The sequence below is a fragment of the Sarcophilus harrisii genome, chromosome 5, assembly GCF_902635505.1.
Source record: "Sarcophilus harrisii chromosome 5, mSarHar1.11, whole genome shotgun sequence".
In the NCBI taxonomy this organism is placed as follows: domain Eukaryota; kingdom Metazoa; phylum Chordata; class Mammalia; order Dasyuromorphia; family Dasyuridae; genus Sarcophilus; species Sarcophilus harrisii.
This window is the reverse complement of record NC_045430.1, coordinates 223176286-223193842: the sequence shown is the minus strand read 5'-3', so window position 1 is coordinate 223193842 and position 17557 is coordinate 223176286. Positions and strand designations below refer to the sequence as shown.

At 34.7% G+C, this 17557-nt stretch overlaps 1 protein-coding gene across 2 annotated transcripts in view; it reads right to left on the bottom strand.

Moving 5' to 3' along the window:
• Positions 1-17557, bottom strand: part of KIF5B (kinesin family member 5B) — a 63064-nt gene that overhangs the window by 9127 nt on the left and 36380 nt on the right. The window contains exons 15-23 of one of the 2 annotated variants that reach the window (XM_031939742.1): positions 16582-16725; positions 12594-12782; positions 4543-4660; positions 3574-3635; positions 3380-3489; positions 2665-2766; positions 1444-1504; positions 1294-1365; positions 1055-1159 (exon numbers count right to left, since the gene is read on the bottom strand). In XM_031939742.1, coding sequence (XP_031795602.1) covers positions 1055-1159; positions 1294-1365; positions 1444-1504; positions 2665-2766; positions 3380-3489; positions 3574-3635; positions 4543-4660; positions 12594-12782; positions 16582-16725 — 963 coding nt within the window. The remainder of the gene's footprint in view (positions 1-1054; positions 1160-1293; positions 1366-1443; positions 1505-2664; positions 2767-3379; positions 3490-3573; positions 3636-4542; positions 4661-12593; positions 12783-16581; positions 16726-17557) is intronic. The other variant, XM_031939743.1, reaches the window with a different exon arrangement.

Here is a 17557-nt window from a genome sequence, read left to right as displayed (position 1 = left end):
ACTCTGTGTGACTAGGGTTAAGTCTCTCAGACTACTGTTCAAAGCCATGCTACTCTCTCAGTCTGGGTGACTGAGCAGGTACAGCTTGGCTTCAATGGATAGTCCCCAGACCAATGAAATTATAGGTCAGATTTAAAAGAAAAAAAAATCTAGCAAAAATGATTTCAAGTGACACATATAAATGATGTTTGTTTTATTAATTAAAATGATTGCATTCAATTTACACTTTTACTAAGGAACTAAATATCTTGGTAAAATTTTAAGATTTACTTTATTGATCAGGGAACTAAGAGTTGAGACAGGGGAAAGGAAACTCAGACTGAAAGATCCATCAGTGCTAGTTAAACCCCAAAAGCTTTGCAATTATATTTTAGTAGCCTACTTTCATGGAGAGAGATTCCTTTTTTTTTTTTTTTTTTAAATAATAACTTTTTATTGACAGACTGGATGCCAGGGTAATTTTTTATTACAACATTATCTCTTGCACTCACTTCTGTTCCGATTTTTCCCCTCTCTCCCTCCATCCCCTCCCCTAGATGGCAAGTAGTCCTATATATGTTGAATATGTCGCAGTATATCCTAGATACAATATATGTGTGCAGAACCAAACAGTTCATGGAGAGAGATTCCTAATAAAAGATCACTACCCATTAGCCTCTTCTCCCCTCCTCAAATCCTCTAAAGTTCTTGGGAGTCTGTTTATATGCTGTAGTTAATAGAAAGTCTTAAGAGTCTAAAATGTCTCATATGGAATTCTAGACCACAGAGAATGGAAACCCTGTGAATGAGAGAGAGAATGAAAAATGTTTTCTTTTTCTTTCTTCATTCATTCATTCATTTATTTTTTGCTGAGGCAATTGGGGTTAAGCGAATTGCCCAGGGTCACACAGCCAGGAAGTGTTAAGTGTCTGAAGCTATATTTGAACTCAGGTCCTCCTGACTTTGGGGTTGGTGCTCTATCCACTGAGCCACCTAGCTGCCCTGAGAGACAAAATTAAAATAGCCTTCCAAATAACTGGCATTTCTACAAGTCATTCTATCTCCATCTTATTACCTGTTTGTGCACTTTTGTGAGCTGCTCAAGATTATTCTCAAGAAAGGAGATCTTCTGCTTTTGGGCGGCACTACCTCCAGTATCATCAGAATCAATCTCTGCACTCTGAGAACAAAAAGATAATGAATCACTTCACTATTTAAACTATGTAACTATTTCAGACAACTAAAGAAACCAAAGGTTTATTTATAGATAAAAGTTAAATGACCATTACAAGAATCTCAATGATCTTAAATTACCTTTTTAACTCTTGTGGCTAGGTCTTGAACAAAGAGCTTCCGAAGGTTGTGTAAAGTCTGAAGTTCTTTTGCCTTGAATGAAAAAAATTTTATAACTTAATATTACATATTTAGGATAAGTGTAAAATCCAAAATTTTATATTCTCTTACCACAGTCTCTTCTAAACCCTTCAGGTCTTGCCTAGCTTGCTCTCGCCTGTCTTGCATAACACTAAAAAGAAGGAATAAAAAAATATATACATATATATATATATATATGCATGTATATGTGCCACTTTTATCTTCTGGTTCAATAAAATCTGTCTTTATGTAACAGGGAAAGGGAGAAAAAAACTCATCCAGTAGAGATTAGACAGATGGGGCTAATAAGAAAGTTTAGTTAAAAGGTTACATTTTAACAATTTAATTTTTTTTGGTGTTCAAGGCTCTTCTGGGATATATGGAACATTATTTCCAAATAAAGTGCAATGCTTCAATGACAGAGAGAGGTAAAATTATTTGTTTGAAGTAGTGAATTAAGAACAGCCAACAATTGGCACTGAGTTAAGTTGATTAACTTGAACTAATCAAAATGATGACTGTGGAATGAGATGGTTAATTGTGAGTTGCAGTTATTAAATTATTGGAGAATTAGACTATGATAAATACATTTTGTGGCAAAACCATAACCATATATATAAACTGAAGTTTCTTTTGATCAGAAAAACACTCCAAGATCTTACATGCTTTTGGGTAGTTATTGTTGTGACTAGTCACAGTTGGGTGATCAGGACTGGGTCTTTCCTTACAACATATTCTAGAAGCTGCTTTTATACTAAATCTCTGATAGCAGCGAATCTGTTTTCTTATAAAATACAGAAGCAAACTGTAGTTAGTTATGTGAACTTTCCAGATCATAAACTGTTTTCAAGCATTTACTCTACCTGCCTACCTAGTGAATTTCAGGGGTCCTCAAATTACGCTCTGCAGGCCAGATGCGGCAGCTGAGGACGTTTATTCCCCCTCACCCAGGACTATAAAGTTTCTTTATTTAAAGACCCACGAAACAAAGTTTTTGTTTTTACTATAATCCAGCCCTCCAACAGTCTGAGGGACAGTGAACTGGCCCCTTATTTAAAAAGTTTGAGGACCCCTGTGTTAAATAAACAAGAACATCTCTGCTTAATGATTCACATCTGACAGTAGTCTGCTAACACAATGGCATCTGCAGGCAGAGGGAGCAGGTCCATTTTGCTTATTAGTTGTATTAGTGAAGACAAATTCCACCTGCCTGTGGACCTCCATTTGCCTGCAGCCTGATGCTAGACCCAGGTTCTCCTCAACACTGCAGTTCAGTCTCCTATTTTAGGCCTTGCTAAAGTTCTCACTCACGTAAGTTCATGTAGTTTCCTGCTTTTTTCTTGATCTGTGGCTTTCAACTTCTCATGTTCAACTCTCAGGCGTTCCTGTTCTAGCATCATTTTCTGATTTTGGCTATTGAAAAAAAAAAGACATAAGTAATATTAGTTTTATAAAATATATTAAAGACTTCAAAGTTTCACAGTCAAGTTTTTCCTAATATCTAAATTAGATTTCTCTTTTATTATCATTCATAAAACTGAACTTTTGGACATACCTAATACTGTTTATATGCATAAATAGCAAAATATAAGGACAATAGTTTTCACATACTTTACTATTGCTTGTTTTGCAACTTCAATTTATTTTTTTTAAACTTGCATTGGCCCAGGTTTTTTTTCTTAAAACTTAAAAAAAAAAAAAAAAAAGACCAAAACCTCAGGACATTCCACCACTCCAATTAAAAAAAAAAAAAAAAAAAAAAAAAAAAAAGAGCTTCAAAATTTTTCTCTCAGAGTTTATGGTGTTTCAGTCACAAATGTGTATTGTTCAGGAAAATATACTACCTGAAGTTTTGATTTTTACATGTGTGTAATAACTTCAAAATTCAAAGGATAAATTATAGCTACCTATATCCACCTGTCTGTATAAAGATTATCTTACTTTTCCCCACTGAATCTCTCCAAATATACTTTCATTGAAGCTAAACTGTAAGCAAATACATTAAAATAAAAAATCAAATACTTACTCTTGCAGATCAGTGATAAGCTTTTCTTTAGCATCAACTTCATCTCTCAGACTACTAATTTGTTTTTGATGAGTTTCTCTATGGCTTTGTATCTGTTGTTCAACAGCTTGCTAAAACAAAGTTTTAAAAAAATGGTTAAAAATGAACATTGTGATATAGTAAAAATTAAGAATACGACATAAAGATTAACTTACCTTAACTTCATTTGCAGTCTGAACCTTATTTAGATGCTCCTTTTCCATTTCATGGACTTTCTCTGGGCAGAGAATAAGAAAAGAATTGAAAGTTTCTAGTACAGATTACAGAAAATATGACCCATTTTTTCTGCAGCAATAATTCAGTAAACCCCCAAACTGCAAACCTTGCCTCAAAGTCCATGTAAATAGTTAGTAACAAACCTCAATCTTTGACGACATAATGAATTACTTTATTTTTTGTTACATACAAAGTCCCTTGAAATTTAAACAATTTCTTTCCTTCTCCTGAGAAGGCTGAGAGGGCACAGCTCTATTTAGAATGATATTTCCTAACAGGTTGACTGAGAATTATTTATTCCTAGAATGCAGTAGTAGGCCTTTAGTACAGACATGACAGAAAGACTTTCATGGAAAACTGGACAATTTATAATTCCTTGTGATACAGGTCTTTACTTCATATATAATAACAAAATCACATTGATCTCCCAGATCAGTCATATATCTATTAAAATGTAATTTCTCCCTTCCCACCCCCCAGGCAATTGGTTAAGTTGACTTGCCCAGGGTCACACAGCTATGAACTATTAAGTGTCTGAGGTTAAATTTTAACTCAGGTCCGGTGCTCTATCCACTGTGCCACCTAGCTGCCTCAAAAATGTAATTTAAAAAACCCAAGTCTCCATAGCTACTATCTTCCATTAGTAAAAATAAAAGTTGGCTAAAAGGAAGCATTAGCATGGATGATTTCTGAAAAGCTAGTACTACAAAAATCAAAATCACTAAGCTGGCAGTGAAAACAAAGGCAATTTAAGAGTGGCTAGCTAAAATTCAAAGGTGACTGAAAAGGATACTGAGCAAATGAAATTTCTGGGGCTTTGGTTAGTTAATATGAAGGGAATAGCCCCAAAATACATATGTATAATTCAAAATGTAAGAAATATATCCACTGGATAATAAGGAACATACCTTGTGCTCGTAGTTGTACTAATTCTTCATTAAGGGAGTCCACAGATTCTTCCAACTGCCTTTTCTTTTGCTCAACATTCTGAAGGTATTCAGTCAATGACTTGATTTTTGCTTCATGCTTTCAAAATAAAATAGATTTGGAATGACGATGTGGGGGGGGGGGGAAATCTCAACCACTTAGATAGCAAAAGAATCTTAAAAAAAAAAAAAAATCAAAGTCCTGGCAATTAAGGTCTTCAACTATATGATAAAATAAAAAGACATATGGTCAATGTAAGAAATTTAGTGTTGCTGGGCTATTCATATTTGTTGTTGAAGGTATTCCTTTTTCTTTCTGATTGTTCATTGTGGGCAGGGGTAACAAGGTAACAAGAGATAACAAAAGCTTTTTAAAATAAAAAGTTAAGAATAGAGATATGTGGTAAACTATACAGTTAAGTCCTAAATTTTACGTCTTTAAGAACTTACCCAATGTGATATCTGGAAAAACAATAGACTTGAAGGGAGGGTAATAATGGTGTATTTTTATGTTTTTCCCCATTTTACTACACCATATATTTTTTTCTTGTCTGCCTTACAGATTCTATTCCTGGGAAGTCACTCCACATTAGAGCATAATTTCCTGACAATGGCTCCACATTACTGGATATTAATTTTACTAGTTTGCTATGTTTTCCAAGACCCCTCTTTATCCCTAAGCATTCTGTTCAACAAAAATACGAAAATGGACACATTAAAATTTCAACTATTATTTGCAGCAGATTCACATCTCAATATTAAAGCAACTATTTCAAATCTTCTTCACATAGTTCAAATCTCTTTCCCTAATATCTCTTGTTGATGACCAGACCACAATTTTACTGAAATGCTTATGAACTTTAAAACTTTGAATCCTTTTTTTCCTTCCATCCTATTTTATAAGTTTTGCCATGCTATCTATCTCTCCAAATGTTTCCTTGCTCCTTTTAGTCATCCTTTCTGTTGTTCCCATCTTCAACCTCCCCTACTACTACTGCCTGTGCCAGAATGACAGAACTTCAGAGTTAGTACCTCTATGGCCACCTAGACCTATGTACAGCCTATTGCAGCATACTTCCAGCCTTTAATAAAAAGGAAAATCCACATTTGCACAAGTGAAGACAAGTGAATTACTAGAAAGCTTTTCCTGACATCCAGCCTAAATGTGTCTCTGCGGCTTCCACTCACCATTCTGCCCTTGCGAGCCAAGAGGAACAAGTCTCAGCCTTTTCCAGAAAAGAGCTCTACAACAGAAAGCATAGTCCACAGCCTGCTCTTCCTCTTCCCCCACTCACAGTCACTTCTATTTCAGGGTGTTTCAAATGATCCTAATGTGGCCCAAATGCCCTTTTCTAAATGATACTCGGCTTATCACTGTCATTTCTACACCGTGGTACTTAGAAGTGAATATTCTATTGTGGCCAGCACAAAATAAAGTGGCATTCTTATCTGTTATTCTTGGGGAGTATACCTTTGGTATTAGAGAACAGAATTGTTTTTATGGTTATCATTCACAATGTTGAAGCACATTGAGATTGTTGGTTCACAAAAAAATCCCAGTTCTTCTTTGAATCTCTGTGGTTGTGTAGCCAACCCTTATTATCATCATGCACTTGTGAAGTTGATTTTTTTTAACAAATGTAAAACTTTTCCATTTATTTACCAAATTTCATCTTATTCAATTTAGTCTGTCAAAATCTTTTTCAATCTCAGTCATTCACTGTTAGGAATTTTTCTTATCTTCATATCAGTTGCAAATTTGATAAAAGTGCCATGTATACCAGTATCCAAGTCACTGATTAAAATGTTAAAAAGCACAGGATCAACCACAAATTCCTGGATCCTGCTGCTGGAGATCTTCCAAACTGACAGCAAGCCATGAACTATTATTGATTAACCATCCTGACTGTATCTTTAGAACCAGTTCTGTATCCTCCTAATTGTATTTCTATTTCACTTTTATTTCCCAAGTTTTCCACAAGAATAGCATTACAAGAGGCAGCGAGGTAGTGCAGTGATAGAGCACCAGCCCTAAAGTCAAGGAGGACCTGAGTTCAAATCGACTTCACACACTTAATACTTTTTAGCTGTTGAAATCACTTAAGATTTTTTTTTTTGGTTGAAGCAATTGGGGTCAAATGACTTGCCCAGGGTCATACAGCTAGGAAGTGTTAAGTGTCTGAGGCCTAATTTGAACTCAGGTCCTCCTGTGCCACCTAGCTGCCCCGATGTTTAAGATTTTGCAAAAAATTAGAGCAAAGTTCACTATCCTGGAATTTATTAACTTCAATTTCTTAATTTTTGAAATCCTCCTCAAAACTACTCATCTTTTTGGCCTTTCAACAATTACCTTAAGTAGCTCAGCAATCCCACCTGCAGTTCTTTCAGATCCTGAAGGTCTTCATTTGGGTTGGAAGAACATTAAAAATATCTTGCTGCTTTATTTTCTTACTTATAGAATCTCGGGTTTTACCTCTCTGTTATTCTTTTTTTTTTTTCTTTTACATTTCTAAATCCATTTTTGTTAATAAAGAAAACAATATGAATTGGGCCATTTTCTTCTTCTATCATCAATTCTCACTCCCTTCTTCCCAAGCAGTGATTCTATCCCTTCTTCAAGTCTTTTTTTCTAATTGTAGCTAAAGAACACTTTGTTTTTAGCTCCCACTCCCATCTTCACTTCCCAGCTTTGTCTTCTGAGCTTGGACAATCCTGACAGGATTTCTGCATGACACCCCCCTCCCTCTCCCCCATCCCCACTAAACTTTTGCATTCATCCCATTAGCTGCCTTTTCTTTCTTCTTCTCTCAATGTCTTTTCTTTTTTAATTTTTTTTTTTTAAAGGCAGTGGGGCTAAGTGACCTATCTAGGGCAACGGTGCTAGGAAATATTAAACATCTGAGGCCATTTTTTGAACTCAGATCCTCCTGACTCCAGGATTGATGTGCTACCCACTGCACCATCTAGCTAGCTGTCCCTCAATGTCTTTTAAAGATCTAAAATGACTGGTGAATTCCCTGTGCATATTCTGACTACTAATATTGTTTTTCATATTCTCATAACTTAATTGTTGAAAGTATCATATCCCTTCTGGACTATCTTTATTCCAGAGATATAAGAAATCTCAGTGGTCTTTTAGTCACACTAGAAAATAAATAAATAGATAGATAAATACACACACACACACACACACATTTAATCATGGGATTCATCCTTCTTCTTGAAATCTCTCCCTAAAAGTCAGGATTCTTGACATGACCACATTTTCTTAATGTACAATGCTGTTCTATCCACTTCAACCTAACTTATTTCTTTTATGCCCTTTTTGAGGTACATTATAGTCATTGGTGTCACTGCATTGAATTCCAGAGATATTTATGAGCATACATATTGTCTGCCTGCATTAGAATACCTAGCTTTTTTTTTTTTTTTTTTTTGCTCTGAACTTGTACTGTGGATATTTGTGTATGTCCAAATCTGATGTCATAGGTTTCATCATCCTACCGGGATGAGATACTGAAGACTTAGGGGACAATGATATTTAGGGAGGGCGAAGAAAGATAGCAGTCTTGAGATAATAAAAATGTTCAGGAAATTATGTGAACTCAAGAGAAGGTTGGTCTCCATCTGGGTTATTCTATAATCACCTCAAAGTCAGGACATCTGAGTCTAAACACATTCTCTTGTTAAGACTTGTCCCTCCCTAGTTTATTTTCCTTTATTTCACCAATCTGCCTTCTATTGACCTGAACCTTTCACAATCCCAACATAGTAGAGGTTCATCTCCTAGATTCCAAGCACTTTGAGAGCTCAGAAACTATCTAGTTTAACACTTTAACTATAGAAGAGGAAGATTAACTAGCTTGCCCAAAGTCACACAGTAAGTGGCAGGAACAGAATTTGAAACCAGGTCTTGTGACTTCAAATCCAATGTTCAAGACATTATACTACAATGACTTCTCTCCTACCCTTTTTTCTTTTGTTTAATAGTTTTAGTAAAAGAACAATTTCTCAGTACCAGAAGATAATGGTACTTAGGTTACTTCAGACAACTCAAATCTGCAGTGATGAATCACAACAGAAATCTTTCAATTAATCAGGTAGCCAGAAGTATCAGAAGAGTTCAGCTAATATTTACAAAATGTCATGAAATGAAGTATAAGATATATTAAATGTTCTGTGGTTAATTGGTGTATCTTTAAAAGGAAAGTTTAACTAGTTACTGCCATTTGTGGAAGTTAAACTATTTATGGTACTGATTAACTGTATACTGTCAACACCATACAGGATGTGACCAAATTCTCAGTGTAGTTCAGCTTTAAGCCTTTAAATGCACTCAGACTTTTGGGACATGCTGTATGTCAATTTAGATTCATTAACCTACCAGTAAGCCTAAACTGCTTCAATTACCATGATTAATAAAATAAATTGCTGTTTACTTGAATCTTACTGGGAGCTGATACTTATTTTAGTCTCTAGAGATTTTTTTTGGGGGGGAGGGGGAGATGTAGGAGCATTTTAACCATAACATACCTCATTTATAATCTTTTAAAGACAAAGCTTTAAATTTACAAGGTCCATTTTCATGCCAACAGCAATCCTTATTTAAAAGCACTAGAGTGTTAATATTAGTATACATTGTTTAAAAGGACACAGTTAAGGTTTCATATTGGCAGACTATCACAGTAGCTTGAACCAAAGAAATTATTTTTCTTAAAGAGTTGGGATGATAAGGACTAAGGTTGAGATAAAAAACTATTCTATATCAAACCTTGTATATACCATAGCATTGGTTCCCTAGGATAATGTTGAAGATCACTTACATTTAAAAGACCTGTTTATACATTATGTAAAATTTCATAACCAAATTTAAATGAGAAATATGCCAAGCAAAAATAAAATCCTTAGAATTATGGTATTGTATTAATTAACAAGTTTTCATATATCCCTGTTTCTTAATCTATGGTTTAAAACCCTATATAGGGTCTTGTAACTGAATGTGGAGGTCACAAAATCATGATTTGTTATCAGTAAACTTCAACTTTAAGGACTAGCAATACTAGCTATTTATTAAAGTGTATCACATGATTTTTCTGAAGTTAAATCTGTTTTAATGTGAAACTGCATCACAATTTAAATTACACTTAAGATTGTATGGTATCAATTAAAATCAATCATCAATACCATCTAGATTCAGTATAATGAACCAAATACTACTAGACTGGATCAATATTAAGTGTCAATTCACAGTACAGTCTCTCATTTTTTGTCATTCTGTCTTAGAATTTGTGTTTTAGTTTTAACAAACATCTTTCAGAGGGAATCACAATTTAGGTACAAACTTATTTCCAACTATACTATAATAAACATCCAATTATTACAGCCTGTTTCTTCCTCAAGTATGAAAATATCAAAGCTACTCTGGTTATATTCCAGATTTCAAAGACTGGCACCCACAGCTCTGATATGAAATAAAGCAAAACAATCGACTATTTACTCTAAGAATTCTATTAAAATAGTTTAAAGGACTGTTGGAAAATAGGCAATTTTATAGGCAACTATGCTTTAGGTGACAAGCATTATACCTAGACACGGTCCATTTTCACTTTCAGAACATTGTTTAGAACGTGTGTTCAATATGTAGTCAGGCCCCTGTCAGAAGGTCAGACCCTTTGCAATTTATCTTAAGAATGTTCCCAAAGCCATTCTACTCTTTTGTAGAATACACAACTCTAGAAGATAGACAATTCTGACCCAGAAGGCTTTGTTTTTAGAAAGTGTAATCCTATAATGGCAAACCATTAACTCAAATAGTTTCTTGAAACTCAGTTTCCTTCTTTCAAATGGTTACTTCTCATGAATGAGTAAATAAGAGTTGTAGAAATTGAAAGGCAAGAGTGGCTTTGACTTTTTAACACTTCGAATATAATTTTTTCCATTCTCATCAGGTCAAAAGTTGAATTTACACTGACTATTTGGAACATTTCTTCCTTCTGTTGATTTCACAGACAGAAGCAACTTACTACTACACATCTAGTCTAGACAGAAACCTGTTCAGTAAATTCAAAACTAGAGGAAAATGTCAAAGGTAAAATACTGAGGCTTAAAAGGTCTTTCATTTTGAAGATTCTCAGTCTTGCAGTCACCCAAAGGTCATGATTATGTGCAAAGTCAATCAGGCTCAGGCTACAGACCCTTGTAGACATCTGTATTACTAATCCAACAGAACATCCAGCTGGTTGCAGCAGGTTCTGAATTTTAGTTATTACTCTATTCCCTCACTTCTGTCCCCTACCTCAAGATCTGTCCTCAACTCAATCCAAAGCTATTAATTTAAACAACATGAAAAGTTCACGGGAGAAAGGAAAGGGTAGGACAAAAGAGATGGTAAAGGGGCAGCATTAGTAAAAGCTTCTTCTTCTTCTTCTTTTTTTTTTTTTAAAGCTTCTTAAAACAGGTTTTCATGTTGCCAATTGCTCTATATTCAAAATTTTTTTCATATTGTTCCCAAGGGAATTTCCTGATGCAGAAGAGGGATCACAAAACTTCTGTGCTCATTCAGAGGTTCCTATTCCTTATTAAAGTAATACTAATATTAAAGTAAAACTTTTAAGTTTGGCATCTCAGATCCTTCATAATCCAATTCTCACTTATTTTTCAGCTTCACTGTACTTCACTTCCAATCATGTAATCTCTTTTCACTCAAACCAAATTGCTGGCCTTACACCAATGTCCTCCTGCCTGTTCTCCTCTCCTGGGCAAACTGACCCTTACTGTCAAAGAAGGAATGGTCTTCCCTCATGTTTTCAAGCCCTGAAACAAATATTCTTTTTTTCAAAGTTCATCTTCTCTACAAAACCACTCCTAATTCTCCCAGCACCAAGTACTCTTTTCCACCTCTCAAACTCCACTGTCTGACCTCATATTTGTTTCTCAGATTACATTTGTTATTCATGTAGTCATCTCATTCCTACTTCCCACTCTCAACACTAGATATTGTTAATTTTTTTCTGGGCCCTCAGAATGCTTAGTATTAGTTTACTGCATATAACAAGTGTCTAAGGGATGATGTGAATTGAAAGAGATTCCTGAAGACTGCTAAGTGGGTTCTGCACACATATATTGTACCTAGGATCTACTGTGACATATTTAATATGTATAGGACTGCTTGCCATCTGGGGGAGGAGATGGAGGGAGGGAGAGGAAAAGTTGGAAAAGAACTAAGTGCAAGGGATAATGTTGTAAAAAAATTACCCAGGCATGGGTTCTATCAATAAAAAGTTATAATTATTAAAAAAAAAAAAAAGACTGCTAAGTGATTTCATTTCATTCATTCTTCATTCTCCCAAATGGATGAATGCGTTTTTCAAAAGGCCCTAATTCCTCAAAACTCTCACTCTGGGATTTACAGTCAGGATTTCTATATCTTACTCTTAGTAGATATTTCCTTTTTGAAATGAAAAATTCCCTGATGAATTTCCTTTCTATCTCTACACAATCTCTACCCAGTGATCCTAGTTCTGAACTGTAGAATATTAATCATAATTCTTCTGACATAGGATTCATAAAGGTCAATCATATCATCTTCTCCTGACCTTAATTCTATTCCTGCTTCATATACCATAGTTACATAACTTAATTAGTTATTTAGAGACGGATTCCTTTCTCTCCAAGCTAGCCAGAAAACAAAAATAAGAATACCTTATTTCTCCTTCAATGAGAACTGGTATAGAGGCCTTAGCTTCAGGGCAAAGATTTTATTTAGTCACTGCATTCCTGACCCTTATATGAGGAACCATTCCAGCAAGAGAAGGAAGGTACTGAGTGACAGGTGTAACCTACTCAGAATCCTCATATTACTATGCAATGTTACACTGAGAAAATAAAAATGAATATTCTTTCTGAATTAATCACAATATGTTTTACTTCAGTTAAACTATGGAAATTCGTTTTCCCCAACAAGCCTTATTTAAAATTAAAGTCATAAAAACATTTCAACAATTGAACTCTAAGTTGCACGTTATAATACATACTTGTGAAATACGAAGTTGGCATGCTGCTAATTCTTTTTCATTTTCTTCCATTTTTTTGTTGCTTTCTGCTTGGGTGCTTTCTAATTGTTTGCAGCGTTTTACCATTGTTTTCACTTCTGATTTCATTTTACTAATGTACAGTCTTGCAACAGTGAATTCTTCATCTATCATGCCAGTTCCTTCAGGCTGCTGAGAAGAAAAAGTAAATTCATGTGAACATTGCTGAAATAAAATATTTTAGTGGGAAGATTAGAATCTAAAATGTAGTCAATAAAGTTAATATTTGCAAAAATCTGTGTGACATTTAAACTTAAATCTGTTCATATCTGGGTTCAGTTTATTTCTTTCAACTTTTGCTTTAAAAGCTTGTATCAAAGAATCCTAACCTGTGGGCTGATTGCTAAGTTTTTTGGAAAGGGTAGAGACAGGAGTTAGGGGACAGCTAGGTGGTGCAGTGGATAGAGCACCAGTTCTGAAGTCAGGAGGACCTGAGTTCAAATTTGACCTCAGACACTTAACACTTCCTAGCTGTGTGATCCTGGGTAAGTCACTTAACCCCAATTGCCTCAGCCAAAAAAAAAAAAAGAAAGAGATAGAGAGAGAGAGAGACAGACAGACAGACAGAGACAGAGACAGACAGGAGTTGGTAAGCTTGTTGCGAAATATATTGCAAATTGTTGAATAATCCAAATACACATACATTTCCATATATGTGTGTACTCCCATGCATAGAAGTCTGACATTAAAAAAGAGCCCTCACATTTGAAAAGGTAAGGAATTACTGACAAACTATATCCTGCTTGAATTTTCCTTTCACTACTTTAAAAAATGTTATATGGTATATGAATACAGGTTAAGAAAAAGATCTGACATTAAGCCTAAAAAAAATAAAATTCTGCCTCATATATTTTTTCATGAGTAAATTTTCCAATAACCAGTCATTTTAGCTACAATAACATTCTAAGACAATAAATAATAAGAGGAAGTTTAGGCTGTGAGTATACCACTAAATATATTTTTAAAAAACTGTAAGCCACATCACTTAATTTTTGTAAGAAGAATATAGTGCAAAGCTCAGATGAAGGCTCAATAAATGTCTACTAAAATAGCAAAAAACATTATGTCAGGTTGTCTTAATTGGAGTTAATTTTTGTGTCCCAAGCACCAAACCCCAGCTCAAGGATGGAAAACTGTACTAGATAGTGTTTTAACTTATCACAAATCAGATTTCCTTGTCACATTAATGAACTTTTGATTGATTCTAATATTAAAAGGGTTTTTAGATCATATTACTTTTGGTATAGTATGGTGTAACTCTTAACATCTAACATCAATTTTCATGTACTCAAGACTGGGGGGGGTTTACTTTGAAGCAAACACTCTCTTAAATGCATATAACTGAGAAGTTCTTAACTCCCAAGGGGCCTCTGGATAGATCTGAATGTCTGTAAACTTAGATGGAAGAAAAAAAAATCTTTATTTCACTTTAATTGGTTGATTTTTATATATATTTTATTTTATGCATTTAAAAATATGATTCTTGTGACAAAACCCCTGGTTGAGACATATGCTAATTAAAATCAATCGCCTTGATTTGGGTAATGATTTAGAAAAAAATATTAATTTTTCTATGCTTTTAGGGGTGCTTTTTTACTCCTGAATATTTGCTTACTTTTCCTTTGTTCAGCATTATTTACTAAGCACCACCATTATCTGCAGAAAAATCACAGGGCCTGTTCTAGAAGTTTACAACCTAGTAGAGTCTAATAAACAAGCCTGTGCTATCTGGGGATCAGATCCTCAAGATCCTTTACAGCTGTAAAATATATGTCTTCCTAACAACTAAAAATGGACTCTAGAGAGCATTTTTATTTTTCTTATGGATGACAACACAAAGCTCTCAATGTGAGGACCACGGATTTGAGTCCAATGGTGGGCATTTACATTGGGGAGGCAATAGAAAAAATACTGATTTGGAGACAGAAGGCCTCAGCATCTAATCCTGGCTTGACACTTATTTGCCAGCACAGTGCTATGGAAAGGGCAGTGGCAACTGAGCCTGAGGAACTGGGTCTAAATATCCAACTGAGAATTGTGACCTTAGGAAGGGTTTTCCATCACCTGAGACTCAGTCTTCATGGAAAAAAAAAAGGAGGTGGATGAGGAGATTTCTGCTGCTGCCTCCTTCTCTGTGTTTATGAACCAATCTGTTTTTTTTTTTTTTTTAATCTATAAAATGAGGGGTTTATGCTAGTTGCTAAACTTTTTCTCTCTAAATCCTATGATCACAACAATGGCCAAAGCATTAAACAGGAACTGTGAAAATCCACTCCAAATCTGCTCAGAGGGGTGCCTGTGGAGTGGGGAAATTTAAGGGTCACTAGGATCCAAGGCTGAACCCCAGCTGATCTTTAGTGGCTGGCCTCATGTCCCTTCCCTGGCCCAAAGGCTCCTCAGGCACATCTCTCATATGACTGACTGGGCCGCCTTCTGCTTTAGGGACCAGAGAATCCTGTGTTGAGATTAAAGATTCCTGGTATATTCACTTACTTGTGGGGCACATTCAAGACTACACATTAGATCAGTCACATCTGGTTTTATGTCTGAAATCTGTGTGATTTTTGGCGAGTCAATGGGACTCATAATTTTTCAAGTAATCTTTTCAACACATATTTTAACTTAAAATATGACATTTGTTAAAAATGAAAATCTGATGTCTCAAATTTACAAATCTTAGTCAACAGTGAGTACTTTCTAAATCATGGTCTTCAACATTGTTTTATACTCACCAGGAAGATTTCTACAATCTCTGAAATTCCACCTCTAATCATAAATAGGTCAAAACTTTCAGACTGTTGAAAAGGGAAAAATAATGCTAGCCAAGTAAATACTGATTGGCAATCTCTTTTCCTTTGAATTTGCCTGGGACTTCAGTCCCCTCTGAATAATACAGAGGCAAGGTCATGAGCTCCAAGGTCTCTTTAAGAAAGAGGCTCAGTCCAGTTTTTCTCATGATGCTCTGGGGCTTCTCTGGACCCTCCATCACACCTCCTCACTAGGCACCTTCTTCCCTGGTCTCCTTTTCGGCTTCTTTGGAGAGGTGTCTTTCCCTATGAGATTGTGTTGTTCTTGAGGGTAAGGATTGGTTTGCTTTTATTTTTATTTCTATCCCCAGCTATGAACATGTTGCAAGGCAAGTGCTTTATATCTGTTTACTAAGTACCTAACTTAGAAGAGTGAAGGTAAATAACATAATAAGATGATACAGTTGGGAGAAGAATAGATTGAGAAACTGCAGTGCCTCAGGAAAAAAATTAAACATCACAATTGATGCAGTCATATAACAAGCATTTATTAAGTGCCCATTTTGCCATCCTGGTCAAACTGTAATTTGGCTTTCAGATTTAAATTAACTGTCTCAGAATTTTTTGAGCAATAAAAATTTGAGAAACAAATTAACAGAGATAAATTAATGCTTATTTTCATTCCTGTTTCTGCTAGAATTAATAATATACTACTCACATTCCTTAATTGATAAATGATCAAAGGATAAAGGCCATAACAGACAGTCCTAAAAAAAATTTCAAAAAATTCAAATCTATAATTATACGAAAAAATGCTTCAAATCATGAAGTTAGAGAAATGCAAATTAAAAGAACTCTGAGGTTCTATCTCTTACCCATCAGATTGGCAAATTTGACCCCTGGTATCGCTGCCCAGAAACCCCCCAGAAGAGGGTCATTAGGAGTCAGATACAATTGAAACAACTCAATTACAACAAGAGCAATCTAAACTCTTTCTGCAGTCAGGCAAATCTTTTCATATGCAGACATGAAATATCTTGTCTGTCTCTTGCACACCCACATGCAGGCACATATGTATGACAAACCTAAAGTCTTAAGCTCAGAACTGCACCAAAACTTTCAAGATATACTATAAAGCTAGCTACCCTCAACTCTTTATAGTTACAATAGGACCATCACTTTACCTTGACATCATTGTTTCCCACAGCAATTCCAATTTCTGCAAGATCTTTCAATAAAGAAGCCATCATCTCTGTTGCTCGTTTTTTCTGATGATTTGTCATTTCCTTGAGTTTCTGAAGTTCAGCATCTATACTTGCTAGAGTTGCCTAATGAAAAAATAAGTTCAAAGATTTGTTAAAATAATTTAATAACTTAGTAATTCAAATGAAAAGAAGCACGGTATGATGGAAAATGTTGGTCCTAGAATCAAGGTGGCTTGGGTTCATGTCTCGCCTAGGACAGATCCTTATTGTGCTATGGTGGGAATATTACTTAAGTCTTTAGTACTTGAAGCAACTCTCTGTAAGACTATAAACTGTAAAGTAGCTGCCTACCTGTACTGGTGGATAAAGTTCCGTAAACCCCTACCCCAAAGAAGATTGCCAAACTATTTTGTACAAACATAACAATTTAAAAATGTATGTAGCCACCATACAAAATAAAATAAGCTAATGGTGGGAATTTATATGATTCTTTCCAGTTACAATACTCTACAGAAATTCCACCTATTTAGGAAATCATAATGAAAATAGTAAACAATATATCAACAAATATTTGTTGTGTATGTAACAAAAAATATTTAAAATATGCATATAGAATATTTTGAAAGTAAATGGTTTATTGGTTAAATGCTAATAAAATGAAATCAACATGATATAGTTATGAAAAGTTACAATATCAATGACTAGGGTAAATAATCTATTGAAGTTGTAAATTAAATAAAATTCTCATCATTATTGTATTGTTTAATCTTTTAGTAGTATAATCAGTTTACTAGTTTATTATCATCTGTCACACTGAAAAATGGAATCTAATTTTTAAAACTAATTCCCTTCCCATTAGAAGATTAAAGAATAATCATTTTAACAGTATTTAATTATACATGGACATCATGGGGGAATATAAAGGTAACCTTAGTACATCTTTTTGTGGTTGTTT